The following is a 23688-nucleotide window of genomic DNA, read 5'->3' on the forward strand; positions in this document are numbered from 1 at the left end:
GCCAGAAACTCCACTGCAAGTACTGATGCATGGAAAAAAGAAAGAATAAATTTCTTACGAGACCTAACTGAAAAGATAATGAAGCTTCGGGAGAATTGGTTACCAGTAAATGATCATGAAAATTACTAAGCTGCTGGCATGGAAAATGCTGAGGGTATGAATAAATAATTCAGTACTTGGAGACGTGACTGTTTTTGGATAACATTGAGGATAAAAAATTATCAGATCATGGAATTAAAAATGCCACATGAAAGCTTTTAGTGACGGAGAAATGCGGACTATAGCATAGAATGTGGCGGGAAGCATTGGCGCCAATGATGTCCTGCGCTTTTCTAGCTTAAAACCGAACCCCCCTCTCATCGGCCCTCCATCTCCATCTCCCCCCCTCCACCTCCCTCAGAACTCTTCCAACTCGCCTCTCCCGGGTGAACATGGCGGCCAACGGCGCAACGGAGAACGGCAGCCCCGGCATCCAGGAGCCCTCTCTCAAAGTCCCCAAGCTCTCGGAGAACGGTGCTGCCGTGGGCCACCACCACCTCACTCTCCCTCTCCCTCTCCTTAAGGTCAAGAAGCTCTCCCAAAATGATGTCTTGCCTTCGAGAGCTTCCCCTGTGTCCGCTGGTTACGACCTCTCCAGGTTAAAAACCCTTCCTTTCTTTTGGTCTCTTTCAATCGTGGGAATCGAATCCTAAATCTCCGATACTAAAGTCTCTTGCATTTTCCCAGCGCCGCTAAAGCGAAAGTCCCCACTCGAGGGAAAGCTCTTATTCCCGCCGATCTCAGCATTGCCATCCCCGAAGGGACCTACGCCCGTCTCGGTAATCCATTTTTCTCCAGATCGTTTTTTTTTTTCCCCTGGAGTTGCTGTCCACGTGTTTGATAAAATGCTTTGGCCTCATCTGATGGTTTGCTGTGCCTTGGTCGGGGCTGGCGTGGAAGCATTCCATTGATGTGGGAGCGGGTGTAATCGATGCGGATTACCGCAGACCAGTCAGCGTCATTCTGTTCAACCACTCAGATGTGGATTTCGAGGTGAAGCCCGGCGATCGGATTGCTCAGATGATCATAGAGAGGATTATGACTCCAGATGTGGTCGAGGTTGGTGATTTGGATTCCACTGTTAGGGGAGCTGGAGGGTTTGGATCCACAGGGGTTTGAAAATGGGAAATAATATAGATGCTGTTGATGTTTAAGATTTTGGGGATGGCACTCTTCTTGCTTCTTGGGAAGGGAATTCTACCAGTGAAGTGTGATTAGTGAATCATGTTCTGTTACTGTGGACCGAGCACCTCATCTATCTGAATGGTTTAATGTTTGGTTCATTCTCTTTCATTAGTCATCCTTTCAGTGTTTTGTGTCTTACTGTCAGTAATTAATGGACCATCCAAGAGGCCTTTGAGACCTATTGATCTGGAAACTTTAGGTCTTGTGAAATCTCAATCGGATCTAAATTGTGACCAAATCAAGAATTAGGAAAAGAATTGAAATAAAGAATGCAAGTCTATTGAAATATCTTATATTTATTTCCATGAGAACAAACATGTGAGAGAGAAAAACAAGGAATAATGTCATTAGAAATAACACATTGCATCACTGTATTTTAGTTCATAATTGTTTTTTTTTTTTTTTTTTTTTCTGTTTGAACTGATTGTTCATAATTGCATCATTGTATTTTTTTTTTCTGTTTTTTTTTCCTTCTGAACAAAGGAGAGGTACCAACTGCTTGGGCAAAGTCATGAATGGTAGTTAACATGAGCTTTGTTGTGGATACTGATAACAAATTTTAAAGCCCTAAGTGCACCATATGGCATCTATGAGGCCGCGAGTCAAATTGTTCCATTTATCTCTCCCAGTTATCCTCTAACTAAGAGCAAAGCAACCTACTTAACGTGCTTTCATCATCAAGAAGTGCCAATGGATAGAAGAATGATCTCATGACAACAAAATGCAAGAAAATTTTCTTCCATCCTCTTAGAGCACCAAGCAAAGAAGAATGTAGCAAGGTGCAAGCAGTGTTTCTTAGCTTAAAGCATAACAGAGAAACTATGGATGCAATCATGAATGCATTGCGAAGGGCTATAATGGATAAGAAATGTTATGGAAAACTTGATCTGTAACTCTGGGTGGCAGGAAAATTCTTGGGTGCTTCCTGATGTATGTTATCTTTCTAAAGTCAATTTATGGGGCAGTTGTTAGACAACCTCTTAGTCAAGTGACCTCTGTTGCACCACTAGAGGGGTTTCAACTTTCAATACTGGTCTCCTAGTGGAAGGATAAAGAGGCATGACTTCCATTTGGTCTATATGTTTCAAATCTATCTCATGTCTTCACATGCTTATAATGATACCTCCTAATATATACCAAAGACAAGAAGCCAAAGTGAAAGAAAGCATGACATGCATGCGCCCATGGTTCTGAACAGCTCCCTTTCAGGCTGAAAAAAATTCTTCGGTCTACCCTTGAAGATGAGGTGAGGAACTTCCACCTTTGGGCTGATGATCTAAACCCCATGCTTATAGTGCAAAACAATGCTGCTTTCGTCTTTCTTCCACGTCTTTTTATTGATAATGACCATATGAATGCAGTTTGCAGTGCTGTTGGTGTGCTGCCTTTATCTCTCCAATATGGTTTTCCAATTGTCGAGAAGTACGGTGGTTCATGCTTATTTATGTTTCTTAATTTAATTATTTGGATTAGTAGGTCAAATGCAATATATAGCTATCACTTCTTTTAGATAAGCTGTGTTGGAGCTCGTGCTTGTTTCACACGATGTGCATCAAGACTTGTCGTACCATACCGAACCAGGCAATATAGGGCATGCTGTATGGTACCGGCACATGGTATTGGGGTGTACAAACACTCGATATGCCGAATCGGCTCCATACCAACGTAGTAACGGATGGGCACCGGTATGTTTCCTTGTATCGAGACGGCGAACCATGATGCACATATTTTATTTTGAGAACAAGGTCACTGCATATAATGAAGAACAAAATCTACTCGGAATCATTTGTAAGTCGTAGAAAGTAAAAATAACTATTGATAAATAAGAGCATTTTGCGAACAGAACGACCCATAAATCCATAGTAAATATCTTTTGTATCAAATGTTGTTTTTGCATTCTTACAAATTTCTTGGCCTGTAATTTCATTTCTTGAATCTTCTAGTTTTTTGTTTTCTAGACCAATCATCTTTGTTTGATGAAGAATAGCTTTGCTAACAAAACTAATCATATTTAAGGGAATACAAGTTGAAATGCCAGAAGGTCTATAAGATTCTTTGCCAAATTATTTACTATGGATTATCAATGTTTGTTTTTCCTATCCTGGATCACCATAGATCGAAAAATGATGAGATAACCATGCAGCTGATTTAAATGTGTGAATATCTATTTCTTCTTGGTGCAAGCCAAAAATATTTCCTGACATAGTGCAATGCATCTGAATAAAATTTAGCATGTGTCCTTGAGAAGATCATAGCATGGGGAACTTCCAACGTGAAAGAAAAAAAAAAGTTGGAAGAAACATATAGAAATGTAGATTGCATGGATTCATGAGGAAACATAAATAAAGTTCGATAGTAACAACTAAAGCACAGGACAAATTGATATTGTTCTGTTCTGTGCATCTTTGCAATAACTATCACAGAGCAAAACCTGCCTCCAATCAGAGATAGAGAAGCATTGAGGTTTCCCACACCTTTGTAGTGTGATGTCCAGTGGTGAACAAAAATGTTACAAGGTTCATCTAAGGACATCTACAATATTTAAAGGAACTCAGATATTCAAAAAACAAACATATGAACCAATTTTTTGTCACATAAATCATCAAACCTTATATTTTGAACTAGCTTCCTAAATCCTGAGACTTGGTTTTGCAACCTGTCTCTCTCTCTCTCTCTTGCCCATCTTGCAAGCCCTGGAGCTAAAAGCACATTTTAGTTGATGATGTCTTTTGCAGTCTTGAGGTCATGGGTTCAAACAGAGCTTACCTGTTAAGAGAATAACCTCACAATCTTTTGGTTTTTACATTTTGATCCCTTAATGAAGTCATGGTTTTTTTCTCTATTTCATATTTGAAGATTTCTGGATGGGGCTTCTAGCATCGACAACCATTTCCATTCCACTTTATTTGAAAAGAATATACCTGTAAGTTTTCTTATCAATTAAGGTCCATGCCATTTTTAAATAGCATGTTTTACTAACAGATTCATTCTTTGCACTTCCCCAGGTACTCCTAGGTCTGTTGAATGTATGGAATATTTCTTTCTTGGGATATCCTATGAGAGTATGTAATATGTTACATTTTCTGTTGTTATTTAAACTGCCGAACACTATCTTTATTTTTAAATTGAAAAATATGAGCAGCCTCTAATAAAGGACTCCTCTCATCTCCATTCAGGCCATCTTGCCATACTCTCAGATACTCAAGAAATTTGCTCTACATATACAACATGTATTTAAATTTTATTTTCAGTTTAACGAGAATATCGAGATCTTTTTCTCCTGTTTGATTATAATTCATGAAGTGAAACAATTAAATGCTAAAGGTTAGCATGGAGAGTAATGGAAAAGGTGTAACCATCGATGGTATTCCCCTTCCCTTTGAGGCTGGTGAAATAGATTTTGGAGAACCTGGAACAAATGGTCAGCACAGCTCCTACCAGCTAATCTATCAGGTAATTATGCTTCTGGACACATGTAGTTAAACAATTTGATTAGAGTTAGACAATTTTTCAAGTTCATCAACTGTTTTGAGGAACTCCAAATACCTTTTTTATCATGGATGTTTTATTATCTTACTTACCAGAGAGTTCCATTTACCTTGTTTATCATCACGCTTGTCTTCCATGCATGATTTGTAGTGTCTTTGCTGGATGGTTTAAATGCTAGAAGTATAAATCTAATGTTTGGTTCTCTTCAGGATTATTAGTTAGATTGTTTTTGGAGGTTTGATTTCTCATTCTTTTGAAAATTACATAACTTCTTGTTCATTACCTATAAACTAGAGTGTTGATAATATTCATTTTTCATTTTAATTCTTTGCACTGTATCATATGAAATATGTAGAGCTACCAAGTTACAATCTTTTTAATTAAAAATTTGATGGTCATCTTGGAACTTCAAATCTTAAAGGTTCCCGCTAAGCCTCCTCCACAGTTTTATCTTAAGTTGGTAGCAACAGAATTGAAAGGTTGAGATTGGAACGAACATGGACTTTGGAAGCTTTAGGAAATAAAATTTGGAAATGATTGTTTATTTTGTTTTTCCCAAAAAATATGAGAAATAGAGAAATGTGGTAAAATCTTCTCGTGCTTCCTTTTTTTTTTTTAATCAGTGTTGCATTGCCCGAAGTAAAACAATACTACATATAATAAAAGCAATATTACACTATTATAAAGTTATACTATACTATTATAATGCAACACTACATTGTTGTTGTTGGGTTCCAGCCACGTAGCGGAAAGTAATTTTTAAAGATTTTAAAAACATACAAATCAATAGTTTTATCAAATAAAACTATCGAACCGGAATTCAAATCCTAGAATCACCTTGTCGATATATATCAAAACAAAATCAAGCATACAAAGAGATGGAATTTTATACTTAGACCAATATGAAAAAGTGGCACGTTGGTGTTCTCCACGAGTCTCCAAAGTAAAAGTCCTCCAACAGTGATCTACACCAAAGTTGACCAAAGTCCTTCCCAACTAGTGCGTTGTCGCAGTCTTGTCTTCTCAAGAACACTGCTGGCTTCGAACTTGCATCCCAATCGCACCAAAATTTAGTTGCTTTCACTCTCACCACTAGAACGACACCAAGAAGACACTCTTTAGATGTCACACAACTTAAGATTTAATTTTTGGCTCCAACACATGAAAAAAATCAAATCCTAGGATACTCTAGCAACACTTGTTGAAAATCTCACCACCCTTGTAGCAACTTTTATCACTCAAAATTCTCTTTTTTTTTCAAAAAATTTTCAGAATTTTTTCTATGATTTCCATATCCCTTCTCTCTGGTTCACCCAAATCTCAGCCAGAAGCCATTTTGGGCATTCTCTATAAATAGAGGACCAGGGGATGTCACATGGGATGAAGGGGCACCAACTTTTGGCGCACCAACTTCCCACATGCCAAATAATTTCAGCGAGTGAATTTTTAGTGATCCAATTACTTAGAGCAGAAGGACTCTGTCTTCTGTGTGCCATAAAAAAATTAATGAATTTTGGCATTAAATCATAGGACAACTGATCGAAAATTTAAGATAATGCATATTAGTTAAGAACCTTTATTAAGGACTCTCCACTTCACACGCCAATTTAAGGTGGGTGAAATTTATTTTTTGTCGTGTCTTCTAGTGGATGTGGAGAACTCCTCCACTTGAAACTGATTCAAGTTGGATAAAAATCCAATTTAAATTGACCCAATCCCATTAGGTCAAAGCCAACTAGTCTAAGTTAGCTCAAAGTGCTAACCTAGATTAATACCTAAGTAAGCTCATATTGATCTAAACCAATTTGGAAACTTGGGTTAATATAATGTGCTAGTATATCACATTAACCCATAAAATTTATATTAAATAATTAAATTAGATCAAGACTAAATTTCAAAGTATGTGATCCATTGGGTTTCAAATCTAGCCAGCAGTAGATCCGGACTTTTGACGTAACCATAATCCGATGTGATTAGGTCATCCGAACAGTCCCAATCAACTTAGATTCTTTCAAATTGATTTCAGAATCAAATTCTTTCAATTTTGTCAAGCCCACAAATTAAGATTGACGTCTGACAATGTGTCATGACCATCTGGAAGATTTGAAATTTTGATGAAAAATTATCAAAATATCCTTTAGTGGTAAGCTGCTATATAATTCAATCTTTCAGTCAAACAACATTTTAGATGAGCTGTGGACATAGAAATATGTCAAATCCAATCACTTATCTTTATGTATCTCGATCTGAAGGTGACGATTCAGTTGATGATATATTAGAAATTTTTTCTAATTATCATCCTGCTTTGGCCAAAGACTTCTTAATCATTGACCTATGAGATCACATATTATTGATCTCTTATTGATCACTCACAATCTTCATGCACACTTCACCATATCCAGAACACCCCACACAAGGATCAAAGAACCAAATTAGATAGTGAATTAAAACATGGATCCACGTACACAAGGTACCATGGTGGTATCAGATCAAAAGATCACTTACACAACTCCTACTAGAGAATTATCAGTTGATATGTAAATAAAACTCCATCTGATATTCTTTCGTAGGTCAATTCAGTGAATTCATTCTCTAATGAGTATCCATATTCTTGTATTAGTGTCTTCACACAAGTGGTAGTGAGATCAACCATCCTCATTTCTGAGCATACATAGGACATGCCAGTCTTACTGGTATCATTGATCCTCGACTCAATGTACCAACGATTAAAAATATTTTAGATAAAGGCTATCAAAGATTTAGGTCTCACTGGCGTGATCTCATCACGGCCTTAAAACTATTGTCTAGACCTATGGGGTTCATTATAATCGTAAAATTAATAAAATACAGCATATAATGAATCAAAAATATCTATTTTATTAATAATATTAATGTTAATTATATGAGTTTGGAAGATAAATTACAATAAACACCCTATCGCATCCCATGTGTGATTGGCTTGTAGAGAATTATTCTTTCAATTTTCTACTTGCACTAAAGTCAGTCGCCCCTATACTTGATACCCATGCTATCAAGATGGCTGTCAAACTGCTGCATTGACAAGGCCTTAGTGAATGGGTCCACTATATTGTTTTTGGTGTCAACTCGTTTCATGATCACATCGCATCTTTCGGCTATCTTCCAAATGAAGTGGAACCATCTTAGGATGTGCTTGGATTTATGATGAAATCTTGGTTCTTTGGCTTGAGCAACTGTCTCAATATTATCACAATAAAGAGGCACTGGTTGTTCAATCTCCAAAATCACACCCAACTCAGTGATGAATTTCTTCATCCAGACAGCCTACTTAGCAGCCTCACTTGCAGCAATATACTCAACCTCAATGATCGAGTCAGCAACAGTTTGCTATTTGGAATTTTTCCAACTTACTGCATCATCATACAAGGTGAACACAACCAGATATGGATTTGCTTTTATCTGGATCAGATTGAAAACTAGAATCGGTTATAACCTTTTTGTTTTAAATCAGATCCATTGTATATCAGAAAAACATCTCTAGTCCTTCTCAAGTACTTGAGTATATTTTTTACAGCTTTTCAATGATCCTCCTCGAGATCAGCCTGAAATCTGCTTACAATGCCTAAGGCATAAGCAACATTAGGCCTGGTACATAACATAGCATACATAATTGATTCTACTGCCGAAGCATAAGGAATAGAACTTATTCTATTTCTCTCTTCAGGTGTCTTAGGAGACATCTTCTTAGAGAGTTGTATGCCATGACCTTTGAGCAAGTAACCTCTTTTACTTTCCTCCATGTTGAACCTCTTTAACACAAGATCTATGCACCTCAATTGGGACAAGCCTGGCATCCTTTTTGATCTATCCCTATAGATCTTTATACCAAGTATATAGGATACTTCACTCAAGTCTTTCATGAAAAATTTTTGTGATAGCCAAGTTGTGATCGATTGTAACATCGGGATATCATTCTAAATAAGCAATATGTCATCCACATACAAGACTAGGAAGATAATAGCACTCCCACTAGTCTTCTTGTACACATAAGGTTCATTCATATTTTGATGAAGTCAAACGATTTGACTGACTCATCAAAACGGATGTTCCAGCTCCTCGATGCTTGCTTCAATCCATAAATAGATCTATTCAGCTTGCATACCTGATTTGCTCTCTCATTTGAGACAAATCTTTTTGATCGAGTCATATAGACTTCTTCCTCAAGATTTTCATTCAGGAAGGTAATCTTGACGTCCATCTGATAGATCTCATAGTCATGGTATGCTACATTGGCAAGCATTATCTGAATAAACTTGAGCATGGCTATTGGTAAAAAAGTTTTTTTATAATCAACATCTTATTTTTGTCTGAAATCTTTTGCCACTAGCCTGGCCTTATAGTTCTCTACCTGGCTATCTGCTCCAATCTTCTTTTTGAAGACTCATTTGCAACCTATTGGGATCACACCCTCAGGCACATCAACTAAAGTCCATACTTGGTTGGCATACATGGAGTCCATTTTGGATTTCATGACATTTAGCCACTTGTCAGAGTCACTACTGATGACAGCTTTCGAATAGGTCATAGGATCATCATTCTCAATGATGTGGGTTGTGTTGTCATTCTCAATGACAAACCATACCTGAGTGGTATACTACGCACTCTACTCGATCTTCGGAGAGATGTGTGTAGTGGCTGTGTTTGAACAATAGGTACATCTGGTTGAGAACTATTTGGTAAATCCTGAATAGTGAACTTCCTCAAGTTCAACAGACCTCCCACTGCCTCCTTGGATAAGCTCTTTCTCCAAGAAAACGGCATGCCTACCAACAAACACCTTTTGTTGAGTAGGATTATAGAAGTAGTATCCTATACTCTTCTTGGAATAACCTACAAATCTGCACATTTCTGATCTAGCATCCAGCTTATATCCATCAACATTTTTCACATAAGCTGAACAACTCCAAATTTTAAGATGCTTAAGATTAAGTCTTTTCACTTCTCATATTTCGTATGAAGTGCTAGAAACAGATTTCGAAGGTACTTTATTTAAAATATACGCTGCAGTCTCTAGGCATATCCTAAAAAAATGATGGAAGATCCATGAAACACATCATGGACCGCACCATATCTAATAAGGTGCAATTTCTCCTTTCTGCAATTTCATTTAATTGTGGAGTATAAAAAGGTGTCCATTGAGAGTGTATTTCTTTTAGTTTCAAATAATCGAAGAACTCACTGGATAAGTATTCTCTTTCTCAATCCGATCGAAGAGTTTTAATATTTTTACCAGTTTGTTTCTCGTCATTCTTGGATCCACTTTAAATTTGTCAAAAGATTCAGATTTGTATTTCATTAAATACATATATCCAAACCTTGACCTATCATCAGTAAACGTGATGAAGTAAGAGTATCCACCTCTGGTTTGAGTCGACATTGGACCACACACATCAGTATGTATAAGGTTCAAAATGTCACTCGCTCGATCTCCATGTCCAGTAAATAGAGGCTTGGTTATTTTATCCATGAGGCAAGATTCACAAGTTCTATATGATTTATAATCATAAGGACAAAAGAAATCATCTTTGTATAACTTGTTAATTCTTGACTCATTTATATGGCCAAATCGACAGTGCCAGAGGTATGTGACATTCACATCCTCTCTTTCTTTTTTTTCTTCATATTTTTAACAATAAGCACATTATCATTAAGTGAAAGAAACATAAGACCATTATCAACAAAAGCACTTCCATAATATTCGTTAAAAAAGTATATAGAACAACTATTGTTCTTTACAATTATTTCAAAATCTTGTTTCAATAACAACGGTACAGAAATAATGTTTCTAATAATATTTAGAATATAATAACGGATCTTCAGTTCCAAGACTCTGTCCGAAGGCAACTTCAAAATCTTGGTTCTTATGGCTTCGGTCTGAATGGACTCTCCACTAGTCTTGAACTGCTTAAAGTCACCTTTATTCAGATTCTTTATTTTCTGTAGACCTTACAACGATTTGCAATGGCATGAACCATAGGCGGTCCAATATCTAAGAATCTGAAAATGAAGTACTTAATAATAAATTAGTTTGTATCATATACAAATCTTTAGCAAGATTTGCCTGTTTCACGGTTGCAAGGTACTCCTTATAATTTCTCTTCCAGTGGTCTTCCTTGCTATAGTGATAATAAGTATCTTTAGCGAAGACCTTCTTCACCTTCTTCTTGGAGATGCTAACCTTAGAGTTCAGCTTTTTTTTTAGAATCCTTCTTTGCCTTCTTCTTACTGATCTTATCAACATGAAGAACTTTAGCCTTTTCATTCTTGAAATGGCTCTCTACTGTTTTCAACATATTCAGCAATTTAGGTAGGCTAGTGTTCAGTTTATTCATATGATAATTAATAACAAACTGAGAAAAAGAGTCAGAGAGAGATTGTAGGATCAAATCCTAGCTCAGTTCACCATTTATGGCAAAACCCAGCTGTCCCAAACGAGTGATCAAATCAATCATTTTTAAGACATGCATTTGCATGGAAAAGCCTTCAGTCATACTAGTATGGAATAATTGCTTCGATATCTCATATCGAGCAGTTCGACTTTGCTCCCCATATAACTCCTTCAGATTAAGAAGAATAGAGGGAACATCCATATTCTCATGCTACCTCTGGAGCTCGTTGCTTATGGAAGCAAGCATGATACATTTGACAGTCACACTATCATCTTTCCACATCTTGTATGTGGCCTTTTCCTCCTCAGAAGCATCTTTTTCAAGAGAATCTGGAGCAGGTGTATCCAAAATGTAGTAGATTTTCTCCTGAATGAGAACAATTCTCAAGTTCTTTAACCAATCGATATAGTTAGGTCCAGTCAACTTGTTTGCGTCTAGGATACCTCTAAGTGATAGTGAGGATGCCATGAGTGTAGTTAATCTACAATGACAAGAACACAATATAAGCGGATAACTTATGAAGACATTCACAACTAGACTAGAACTTTTATCTAATTGTCTCCCACTATTTTATCAAACTTCATGCCCCTCAAATATGAAAATCGAAAAACATACTAATATCTCTCAATAGAATTGAGATTCCTATTCCTCACAAACACTTTGTAGATAGCACAATAAGCATTCATAAGTTTAAGAATAGATAATTCTTTACCAATTGTACCTTTACAATTCTCAACATCTTTTATTTTAGCCTCAAGATCATATATAGTCTTATGGATAGCACAATAAACTATAGTGTTCTAGTTAAGTTGACCTTTCAATCCCATATGGTTATATTTAAACAATGCTGCCCTTGTGGATAGCACAACAAAGCAACACCATTCAATATGTCATAAGCATCAATATGCACTTGATCAACATCATGTTAATTTTTATAGTAAACTTTGTGGATAGCACAATAAGCTCACTAAGATTTTGACACTCTATCGACCAAGTTTGAAGGAAGGCTCTTGTAATGTCTGTATCACTAATCAATTTAAGTCTAAAAATCAACAAGACCAAGTTGGCCAGGTAAGTAGGTGGGAGGCTCCTCGTAGCTTTTCTAGACACCAACAGAGTTGGCCAGACCAGCATACGGACCTAATTAGAAAATCACCTTTTATACTTTTTTCGACATCAATTGATCTTAAGAATTCGATTTTTGATTTAAAAGTGAATCCCGACATTACAACATAATATAATTTTTATGAAGAATTTTAAACTGGTCTCAGCACATTCTAACTATAAGCGCATAAAATGTATACTATAAATTATTCAATTTGACATGCTTCAACTATTCAAAATAGCAATCAAATAATCATGCCAAAAGCATATAAGGGTGCAACTGAGATCAAATATATGACAAGCATATCGAAAAATATAGCAAACCCTAATTATATTAGGCATGCATTACACCCTTAACAATGCATCAATTTAAGCATCATACAACCATGATAATATAAATTTCAAAATATCATAAATTTATAATTTAATAACTGAAATTTAACATCATGGCATATATAAAGTCAAAAATAATTTTTGAGTTTATGGATTGATGCTAAAAATAATGCAAATTTTTTGGCAAGATATGCACAAGAACTATTCTATGCAGTAGCTTGGCACTTGTTTGATCGAATCAGACAAGGATGGCTCTGATACCATTTTTGGATTCCGACCACATAGCGAAAAGTAATTTTTAAAAATTTTAAAAACATATGAATCAATAATTTTATCAAATAAAATTATCGAACTAGAATCCAAACCCTAGAATCACCTTGTCAATATCTATCAAAGTAAAATCAAGCATGCAAAGAGATAGAATTTTATACTTAGACCAATATAAAAAAGTGGCACGTTGGTGTTCTCCACGAGACTCTAAAGTAGAAGTCCTCTAGCGGTGATCCACAAAAAAATTGACCAAGGTTCTTCCCAACCGGTGCGCTGCTGCAGCCTTGTCTTCTTAAGAATACTGCCAGCTTCGAACTTGCATCACGATCGCATCAAAATCCAGTTGCTTTCGCTCTCACCACCAGAATAACACCAAGAAGACACTCTTCAAATGTCATACAACCTAAGATATAATTTTTGGCTCCAACACATGAAAAAATCAAATCTTAAGGCACTCCAGCAATACTTGCGGAAAATCCTGCCACCTTTGTAGCAACTTTTGCCACTCAAAAAAAAAAAATTTTCTCAAAATTTTTTCAGAATTTTTTTTATGATTTTTACATTCCTTCTCTCTGGTTCATCCAAAAATCTCAGCCAGAAGCCATCTAGAGCATCCCCTATAAATAGAGGACCAAGGGACATCACATGGGATGAAGGGGCGCCAACCTTTGGCACTCCAACTTTCCACGCATCAAATAAATTCATCAAGTAAATTTTTAATGATCCCATTACTTGGAGCAGGACTCTTTGTCTTCTGTGTGCCATAAAAAATTCAATGAATTTTGGCATTAAAACATCGGAGAACTGATCGGGAATTTAAAGTAACGCGTATTAGTTAAGAGCCTTCATTAAGGACTCTCCACTTCACACGCCAATTTAAGGTGGGCGGCATTTATTTTTTGCCGTTGCTTTTGGTGGACATGGAGGACTCCTTCTCCACTTGAAACTGATTCAAGTTGGACAAGAATCTAATTTAAATTGACCTAATCCCATTAGATCAATGCCAACTGATCTAGGTTAGCTCAAACACTTTGATCTAAATCAATTTAGAAACTTGGGTTAATACAATGTGCTAGCATATCAAATTAACCTATAGAATTTATATTAAACTCTAATTAAATTAGACCAAGGTTAAATCTCAAAGTGTGTGATCCATTGGATTCCAAATCTAGCCAGCAGTGGATCCGAACTTTCGACGTAACTCTAATTTGATGAGATTGGGTCACCCGAAGAGTCTCAATCAACTTGGACTCTTTCAAATTGATTTTAAAATCAAATTCTTTCAATTTTATCAATCCCACAAGTTAAGATTAACGTCTAGCAATGTGTCATGACTACCTGAAAGATTTAAAATTTTGATGAAAAATTATCAAAATACCCTTCGATGGTAAGTTTCTATGTAATTCAATCCTTCAGTCAAACAATATCTCAGATGAGCTGTGGGCATGAAAATATATCAAACACAATCATTTATCTTTATGTATCTCGATCTGAAGGCGATGATTCAGTTGATGATATATTAGAAATTTTTTTCTAATTATCATCCTGCTTTGGTCAAAGGCTTCCAAATATCGATCTATGGGATCACATAGGATATTTGCTCCCCTTATTAGGAGTGACTGATCTCTTATTGATCGCTCACAACCTTCATGCACACTTCACCATATCCAGAACATCCCACACAAGGATCAAAAAACCTAGTTAGGTAGTAAATCAAAACATAGATCCATGTACACAAGATACCATGGTGACCTCAGGTCAAAAGATCACTTATACAACTCCCACTAGAGAATTATCTGTTGACATGTAAATAAAACTCCATCCGATATTCTCTCGTAGGTCAATTCAGTGAACTTATTCTCTAATGAGCATCCATATCCTTGTATTAGTGTCCCTACACAAATGGTTGTGAGATCAATCACCCTCATTTTTGAGCATACACAGGACATGCCAGTCTTACCGATATCATTGATCCCCGACTCAATGTACCAAGGATTAGGAATATTTTAGGTTAGGACTATCAAGGATTTAGGTCTCACTGGCGTGATCTCATCACGGTCCTAAAATCATTGCTCAGACCTATGGGGTTTATTATAATCTTAAAATTAATAAGATGCAGTATATAATGAATGAAAAATATCTATTTTATTAATAATATTAATATCAATTACATGAGTTTGAAAGATAAATTATAATAAAAATTCTATCGCATCCCATATGCGATTGGCTTGTAGGGTATTATTCTTTCAGTTGTAAAATAATACTACAATAAAGGAATACTATACTATGATAATATAATATTATCTTATTATAAAGGAATACTATATTAATATAATACAATAAAGCAACACTGTATTATCATAAAAAATACTACACTAATATAATGTAATATTATCTTATTGTAAAGGAATACTATATTAATATAATATAATAAAGCGACACTGCATTATTATAAAAGAATACTACACTAATATAATGTAATATTGCCTTACTGTAAAGAAATACTGTACTATAATAATGTAATATTGCAGTATTTTAAATGATATAAGGGTATAAAGATAATTTCAGCCAAAATAGATAGTTGCTTTAAATTTATGTTTGGAATGGATAGGTACTTTTATATAAAATTTATTTGGGAGCTGCTTTTAAGTTGAAAATAGAGTTGGAGACTTATCTATAGTTCTCTATATTTTGAATTGCAGCAATGTGAATCTTGTATTTTCCATATTGCTCAAAAGGATTCAGAATCTAGCAATTTTGATCACATCTAATAATAACTCATGGACATCTGACTGCTATTTTGATGTATATATTGCAGCAATTACATATATAGTCGTGAGGGATTCCTATGGGTTTCAATATGTAAATTGGGTGGATTTTGAAGCTATTTGGGCAATAAGAAACAAAATGCATAGGGACATTTCAGCAATTAAAATGCAAGGAGGTATTTGTAAGTTAGTGCAAAATATAAGAGGATTTTTATTTTTAACCTCAAACCTTTTAGAGAATCTAGTTGTTTATCACTCTGTGTTATTACCATGGTTATTTTCTTGCATTATGTTCATGATGCAATCAAGTTGGCTAATCATTATGTTTTTTTTTCCATCGGAGTCATTGCTGACTTTAATTGACCCCTTTAAAGTCTGATATTAATAAAACAAATCCTAAATCCAATCCAACTTGGCCTGTAAAGGTGGTGGTTTCTATTCATGTTAACACAATGTAAATACATCGGCATTTCCAAGATAGATTCCAACATACCTTGCTGCCTACTTGGTGTACTTGCTACTAGCAGAATAATGCTAAGGCTTATGCTTGGATCTAATAGGCTAGTATCTGGGATATCTATTGATAGCTTAGTGCATTAGTCTCCTGCCATTTTAGGATCTAGGGAGGGCTAGATTGACATAGCTTTATTTTATCTTTTCTGGTGAAGAGGCTGTTTTCATATTTTAAGCTTTTAATCTCCTGGCCATCATGGAGCAGTATTATTATTACACCAAGACTTACCCTTTTTAGTGTTATTGAACCTAAATTGTAAGGACATACTAAAGGGTCTTGGATGGATCACAACATCCAACAATCCTTGGTCATGCATTCATCCATTCTCTTTTAGAGGATATATATCTTTATGCACCATGTCCATCTCCGTTGTGCAGAGAAGTATGGCAATTCAAGCAGATGAAACCCAAACTTCACCTTATCAGAAGACTATAGCCTGCAATTTGAGCTAGGCCCGCGCCTCAAATCTTGACATAGTTCTCTATTCAAAAATGTTTGTCGGCAAGTTGAATCTAGATCTTATCCACTGAGCTAGATGCCACTAGACAAAAAAGAATTCAGTCACAAAACTCAATTCCAATCCGACCAAACCTAAACTTTGACATACATGTCTGATAACAATTAAATGAATCAATTTTTTCATTCAAATCTTAAAGCTGTGACCATTTCAGATATTGTCCAAGCTCTTGTCTGCAGCAGCCTTATCTGTGTGAGGCTTGGGTGCATTTTGTGTGGTACATGAGGAGCAGAGGTTCCGATAATGATTTTAGGGATCAACTATCATAGCAGCCATTATAGACGTACAATTCCGACTATCCATTATATCTGTAACTAGCAGTGGCTGGTGGATAAGCTATTATTTAGGTCTGGATTGTATTTTTTGCATGAAAGAATGATTCCTCTTCTTCGTAACATCAATCATTGGATTGCACAATAGCCACTTCGAGATCTATGCAGGCAGATGGAAGGAGATTCGAGTGTGAAATTTGTGAAAAGCACAATCCAAAGGTTAGCGTCGCGAAAGAAGATCAATCATTCATCTCCTACTTTTTCTCTTAATATAATCTTATATTAAATGGTGAAGATCTTCTCCTGTCAAGGCTTGCACGAAGCTTCCAGTCACAGCCATCTATGATGGGCATGATTGCTGCGATTGGATAAGGTGCTGTGTATGCACCTGCAGTGGATCTTTTCCAACCATGGCTCTCGCACTAGTCGCAAATGGTCATGAATGGAAGATATGCCCTCTCCGGTTCAATTTGAGATTGGAGAAGATCTGGATCTTATAAAAAAGTGGAAGATTAAGGTTTTTTTTAGTTCTTACCTCTTGGACCATCTGCTTTCAGATGGTGGGCGGTAAGGATTGGTGCATAGGCTACTTAGTGCTGTATACAATGATCATTAATGGAGCTGTTTTTTAAAACCCAATGAAAATAAGATGGTGAACGAACTAGAATGCACCACTCTTTCATTCTCAAAAATGTTAAAACTCTCTTGGGCACTCTCAAGGAACTGGTCGAACATTCCATTCAAATATTTAGGTAGTGCTTGCTCCTTTGATTGCTCTGGAGTTGCATGTAATATGGATTCACTCGTAAATACATGAACTATGATGCTTTTGCAAACACGATGTTCCTGCAAATAGAGACTTACATATGATCTTTCCATATTTGTTTCTTTTTGAACAAAAGAAACCCGATTTTGATTCATTACTTTAAGATAATCATATTATTGAAAACAACTTGTGTTTTTTTATCTCCAGTGTCGCAGTCAACTCTTCAAATTCAAATATGTTTCTCCGGTTCGTGCAATGTTACTGCTAGACCGTGGGATACTTGAAAAGCTAGTCCAGCAGTTCGAACTTATCATGGTCATGAGGGGGATGTTAATGCTGTCAAATTTTTTCCTGATGGACAAAGATTTGGGACTGGCTCTGATGATGGCACGTGCCGATTATTTGACATGGGGACAGGGCATCAACTTCAGGTTTATGGTCAGCAGCATGACTGTAATGATAATGATGTCCCCATTGTCACATCCATTGCCTTCTTAATATCAGGTAGACTCATTTTTGCTGGATACTCCAATGGGGATTGTTATGTGTGGGACACACTGGTAGCTGAGGTATGCATTTCTTTTTTATTTGAAAAAACAAATTCCTATGCAACTCTAAACAATCTTCAATGAAAAATATAGTGGAAAATAGAAATATTATATGAAGTCAACAATTTGTTTTAGGAAATAATCCTAGCAAAGTTTATAATCCACAGTTATATATTATCTCTTATTATTTTTTTTCCAGAGTAAAATAGGTATAGCATATGCTAAAATTGTATCTAGAACTTATATTTATGATTGTATTTATTATTTCATTATATGAGTGAGACATGCTAGAGATATTAATGAAATAGTTTACAGAGACTAATTTACCATGAAATTTCCTCAAGCTCCAATCTCCTTCTTATGGTATTTCTGTATTGATGCTCACACGTGATCTTTGGCACAAAATAATATTCTTGGGCTTTGGATGATGTCAGGGAGAAAATTCTAGCTTTAAGATCAATCATACAAATCCCACTGTAAAAATTATTGATAGTGCATGCATGTTGCTTGTAGAAATAAGTTCTATATTATACTTGGACTTGATTCATTTCTTTCTCCAAGACCAAACGTGTCCTATAACCCTCATGTCAAATAGACATTAGATTGTATGCATTTTAGCTTTTTCCAAATACTTTTAATTTGGTATATTCCATTATCCGCATTGGGGGAATGTTCGTAACGCATATTCAATTTATTTTCCTTTGAAATGACAATTTGGGCCGTCCAGATAAATAATCCAAACCATTTTTTATTCTTTGGAAGGTAAGATATGCCTATAAAAGAGATTTAAAATTTTAAATGCTTCGTAGATTTATTACTTATATATCATTTATTCGCCTCCCTGTCCCATGTATCGAGTATTCCTTCTGAGGGGAAAGGGAGGGCTGTACGCCCACACAGTTTCAGTAGGATATGTATATCCCAACTTATATTTTGCAAATTTGCTTGGGCTTCCCAAATGAACGATCCAACCATTATTAAATGTTCTGAACTTGTGAGGCATTATAACTTGGTCAAGGTCTCAGATGACAAAAACAAATGGTCAAATTTAGTAAACAACTTACTAAGTTCCTCAAGAGTCTCTAGAGTTTTGTTGTTTTTCTAATGCCAAAATACATTGAGAAAGGTAATACTTCATGGAAATTGATCTTCTAGTGAGGTTAGTTTGAATTGGAATGATAAATAAGCAAGGACATAGGTTGCAATTGAAAGGAAAATCAATGCAGGATAAACACTCAAGAGCTAACATTCATACCTCTTTCAGGTAAATTGAAGAAAAACGGATTTTCTGATTCAATCTTTGGCTTTCAGATGCTACTCGGTTTCTTACCGGCTGCAATTGCGCCTTCTTCTTGAAGCTTATGAGTTGACTCTGGAAGAGTATATCTTCATGCCTTCCAATGACTAGGCAGAACCAGATTATCTGGACAAAGACAGAGCAGTCTGATGCTTCTATTTTGCAACCATTATATATCAATTCATGCCATGACCGCATGGACGTATAGCATTGAGATTGGAGAACAATAAGTTGTTAGGTCATGATACTAAGAGAACTAAACCATGATGTAGACTATGGCAGATTTCCAGTGCCAAGTCTCAATATAACCTTGGCAGGACTTTTAGAAATCAGAGACTGGTGGAAGTAGAGATCTACAGAGTTAATCTTAGCCTCTGTTTTCCCTAAAATGCAAATGATTGTGTTAGGTTCATTTTACCTGTGAAGTTGGAATAGAAAGTTCTGTACTTCTCTTTTTATCTTAGACCTTATATGACATTCGTGATGAATAAATTAAACCCTGCACTTGTTTTTAGATATTATGCTATAATTTCTACGCAAATGAAGCATCTACTTTTATATATGGAAGAAAGGATGCGTAGTTTCAGCTGCCATAGTTACAAGAACAAAGATTTCACCACCTTACCGACAGACTCAAGATTCAAGTAGACAAATACCTAGCTGTGGGAAAAAGAAAGACATAAATATCACCATTACATCTTTAAAACTTTAAAAGACTTTAAACTGAAGTGATTTGGAGTGGTAGCACAGGTTCTTGAAACCCATATCTTCCTTCCTTTCCAGCTTCTCGACCATGTGTGCAATACCAACACCACCTGCAGTGACATTAGATTATTAGAGATTAGAGGCCATGCATTAGAAACATTTCCTTGACAAAAGAATTGACAATATTTACCTAAACTAATTGCACTCACAAAGATGGTCAAAGCCAGAATGAAGATGATCAGCGATGCTCGGCCTAGGAGTACCATCAACCTTCTAACAGGCAGCCACAGTTGCCAGAAAAACAAAGCAAGCAGCTGCAGCAATAAAACAGACAAGAGTTGTTAAGATTCCAAAAGTTGCAGGAGCTAATATTATAGCTCTCAGGGGGTAAAATTGATGACAATGCTGCTTACCATGTGGGACAGTGAAGCAGTCAAGAAGATAATATTGTATGACGGACATCAGTGATGGAAATGTCATTGCAAATGTTGATGTTGCACTTGCAACCTACAACACATATGACAACATTAATAACACTATACGTGGGAACTAAGAAATCTTTGAGTCCAAAAAAAGAAAAAATACAATTGCTTAGACCAACAAATAGAGAGCCATTATTAAAAGCCTCTGAAATTTTTCAAAGTAGTAGTTCATTTTGTCAGCATCAAAATGACTTAAAAAGTATGCATGAAATGTATGCATTCCATTTCAAACATAGAGAGCAACTTGTGCAATCTTGACCAATTGTTTAGTAACTATCCATAAATATATACACTACAACCCACTGACCGTGATGTCCAAAATCTATAGTTTTCAGCTTTTGCCACCAAGGGCCATGAATTATATATATTATCATGGAATTTTTTTGTTGTTCATAAAATTAATGGATGCTTTCCATTCACAGAATTCTACAAGCTTCAGATGGCTTTCATATTCCAATTCTATAGATCTTCTATTGACCTGTTTTGTTATATTTTAACTTTTTTTTTTTTAAAGTTTTGTTTTAACTTAAAAATCTATTTTCTCGTTATGCAAAATTCAAACATTTCCGCATCTTTAACTGGTGGAAGAGAGAGCAAAACCTGAGGAGGAACTCCCATTTCAAGAAACAATGGTCCCAGGATGAACCCCCCTCCTAGTCCAAGCAGTCCTCCAACTATCCAAGCTAACAGTCCACAGAAATAGTAGAGGAGCAGCTGATGCATTTTCCATTTCATATCTTGCTTTCTCCTAGAGGCAACTGTTCTCGTTCTTTTGCAGAGGTTGATGGCTTTATAAAGTGTGACAGAAAGAGCAATTGGCACTTGCATAACACAAAATATCAGTCAAGTTTCTTCCACCATTATGCCATTTTCTAAGCTCAATAATTGTTTTCCTATGACAACTTGACAGGGTTCCTTTCAGATCCACATTAGGCCAAAGATTGAAGCATTATCAGTTACATCGTAGGATTCGTATTTTGTCTTTTTATTTTTTTATTTTATTTTTTTTTTAAATTTTGTTGGAAAGCATTTGTATTTTGTCAGTTGGCTAGATAAGCTATCAAGTGGTGATATAATTGATCTATCCACATATCAAGAAGATCAAAAAGATCACTTAGACACTGGATGGCTAACCAGGAAGTGGATAGATTCAAATTCAACCATTTGTAACCACCCGCTAGCCAGCTAACTGGTGCTTAAAATTATCCACCATTTTGTTGAAATTTCAGGACTTGGTAGATTAGGGAAAAGTTGAAAAAGTGAAGTGTGAGAAGAGAGAGCACGTTCAAATTTATTTCAGCCTCTCCATGAAATAAAGTTAAGCAACGTAAATGGCTTTTTGGGACTTTGACCAAAGAGCTTTAATCCACACTTTGTAATGGCTGTTTTGCTGGTTAAACTGATAACTTGCCTTTAACCAGTAGAAAACTAGCAACCAAACACAACAAATAACAATTAAAGCCATTGTGTTGTCGACCTAAATTCAAAGGATGTTGGCACTGGTTTCAAATTGTACTTGTTATGAATCTAGAAACTGGTTCAGATGGTATGCTTTTGAGATTTAACATAAGTCATTGGAACATTTCTACGTTAAAAAAAAATTAATAATTCGATATGAGAATTATTCTGGTACGCTGATGGATAAGAGTTGGATACAATAGGAACTCAAAATGATTAAGACCATAATTCTGTGGCTTGCGTAGGCTATTATCAGGAGTTTGAGTCACATTAGTGTATTAAAATAAGCAGCATGCCTTTCTGGTAGCTAGATCACAGAAATTTGGTTGTGAGATAAGATATGTGTATAAAAAAAAGTGAAATTTAAAGAAATCAAGTCTTTGCAAAGGTACTAGTTTAGTGTGAAGGTAAAGCTGAGCTTATGTGAAGTAATTAGAGACAAAATGATCAAAAAATGACGTGGCAAAGAAGCAAACAATATATAGATGACGGTCAAGGGATATTTATTCTTCCATCGGACAGTCTGATTATCAAAATAAAGATGAAATGAGAGATCAAAGAATATATCAGTTGATGTAAGATTGAGAGTGGTGAGCATGAAAATATTATCACTGATTCAAATGGTGGTAAACTGACATGCTCACATAGTGATAAATCTGTTTCTCTTTTATGTATTTCCATAATGACTATTCTTTTTATGTGTCTTTGGAATTTTTCTAGTCCGTTTCTATGTTATATTTTTTCGTGACTGTCTGAACTTTTGTATATATTCATCATTTAGTTCCAGATTTGTATATTGAATACACAATGTTATAGATTACTCACTTCAAAACATGAAGTTGAATTGATACAAACACCAGTTTAGCAATGTCCTCTAGTTTTTTTTTTTCAAAGACCAGTTATAAGTGTGGGAGCATCATTTATTTTAGTATTAAACTATCCAATATTCCAATTATTTATTGTTAATTAGAAAATAGACATGAGATCTAATGCATTAAATGAACATTTAGTTATCCAGTGATTTAAGGTTCCAATGACTCCTGTAGGATAAATGTTGGAGTATTTCTATCGATTGGTCATGTCATACAGGGCTATGTCAGACGTTAAATTACTTTGATTTGAATTATCCAAGGGATAATTTTATACTTTTTAAGATGTACAATTAAACCTATTTCTTCATTCAATAGATGCCTAAAGAAGTGAATGTGATACCCAAATAATGATAGATATGCCAAAAGCAGGTCCAATTACACCTATTCCTTATCCTACATAGAATGTAACAATATAGGGATCCACATTCAACATATATCTATTTGCATATACTCAAATGACCCCTTCTCATAATAATAGTGTAAATAACGTTTTTTCCATCTGGTCTTTGACCAAAATAATCCTCGTGTATCTGAGAGTATAAGAAGAAGAAAAAAAAACTATTAAGGAGATTATACCTATAAAGCATTTAGAACCCAGTGTTCTATCGAACAGGTTGTGGCATATGTTTGTATATGTATTC

The 23688-nt window shown here is 35.5% G+C and overlaps 1 protein-coding gene and 1 pseudogene across 1 annotated transcript; both read left to right on the forward strand.

The window, feature by feature from the left end:
- The first annotated feature begins 354 nt into the window (after nt 1-354).
- Nucleotides 355-1558, forward strand: LOC105036047 (deoxyuridine 5'-triphosphate nucleotidohydrolase-like). Its single transcript, XM_073248020.1, has 3 exons — nt 355-637; nt 727-816; nt 912-1558. The coding sequence occupies exons 1-3, from the start codon at nt 432-434 to the stop codon at nt 1156-1158; spliced, it is 543 nt and encodes a 180-aa protein (XP_073104121.1). The 5' UTR covers nt 355-431; the 3' UTR covers nt 1159-1558.
- A 587-nt stretch (nt 1559-2145) lies between these two features.
- LOC140853367 (glucose-6-phosphate isomerase, cytosolic 2B-like) overlaps nt 2146-23688 on the forward strand; it is a 28495-nt pseudogene continuing 6952 nt past the window's right edge.

The sequence above is a fragment of the Elaeis guineensis genome, chromosome 13 (genome assembly GCF_000442705.2).
Source record: "Elaeis guineensis isolate ETL-2024a chromosome 13, EG11, whole genome shotgun sequence".
Classification (NCBI taxonomy): domain Eukaryota; kingdom Viridiplantae; phylum Streptophyta; class Magnoliopsida; order Arecales; family Arecaceae; genus Elaeis; species Elaeis guineensis.

What these genes read in the sequence shown, in the direction of transcription:
- LOC105036047 (XM_073248020.1), top strand. Translation starts at nt 432, where the DNA reads ATGGCGGCCAACGGCGCAACGGAGAACGGCAGCCCCGGCATCCAGGAG. An exon ending in GCTGGTTACGACCTCTCCAG is followed by an intron (nt 638 to 726) that starts GTTAAAAACCCT and finishes GCATTTTCCCAG; the next exon opens with CGCCGCTAAAGCGAAAGTCC. An exon ending in GAAGGGACCTACGCCCGTCT is followed by an intron (nt 817 to 911) that starts CGGTAATCCATT and finishes CTGATGGTTTGC; the next exon opens with TGTGCCTTGGTCGGGGCTGG.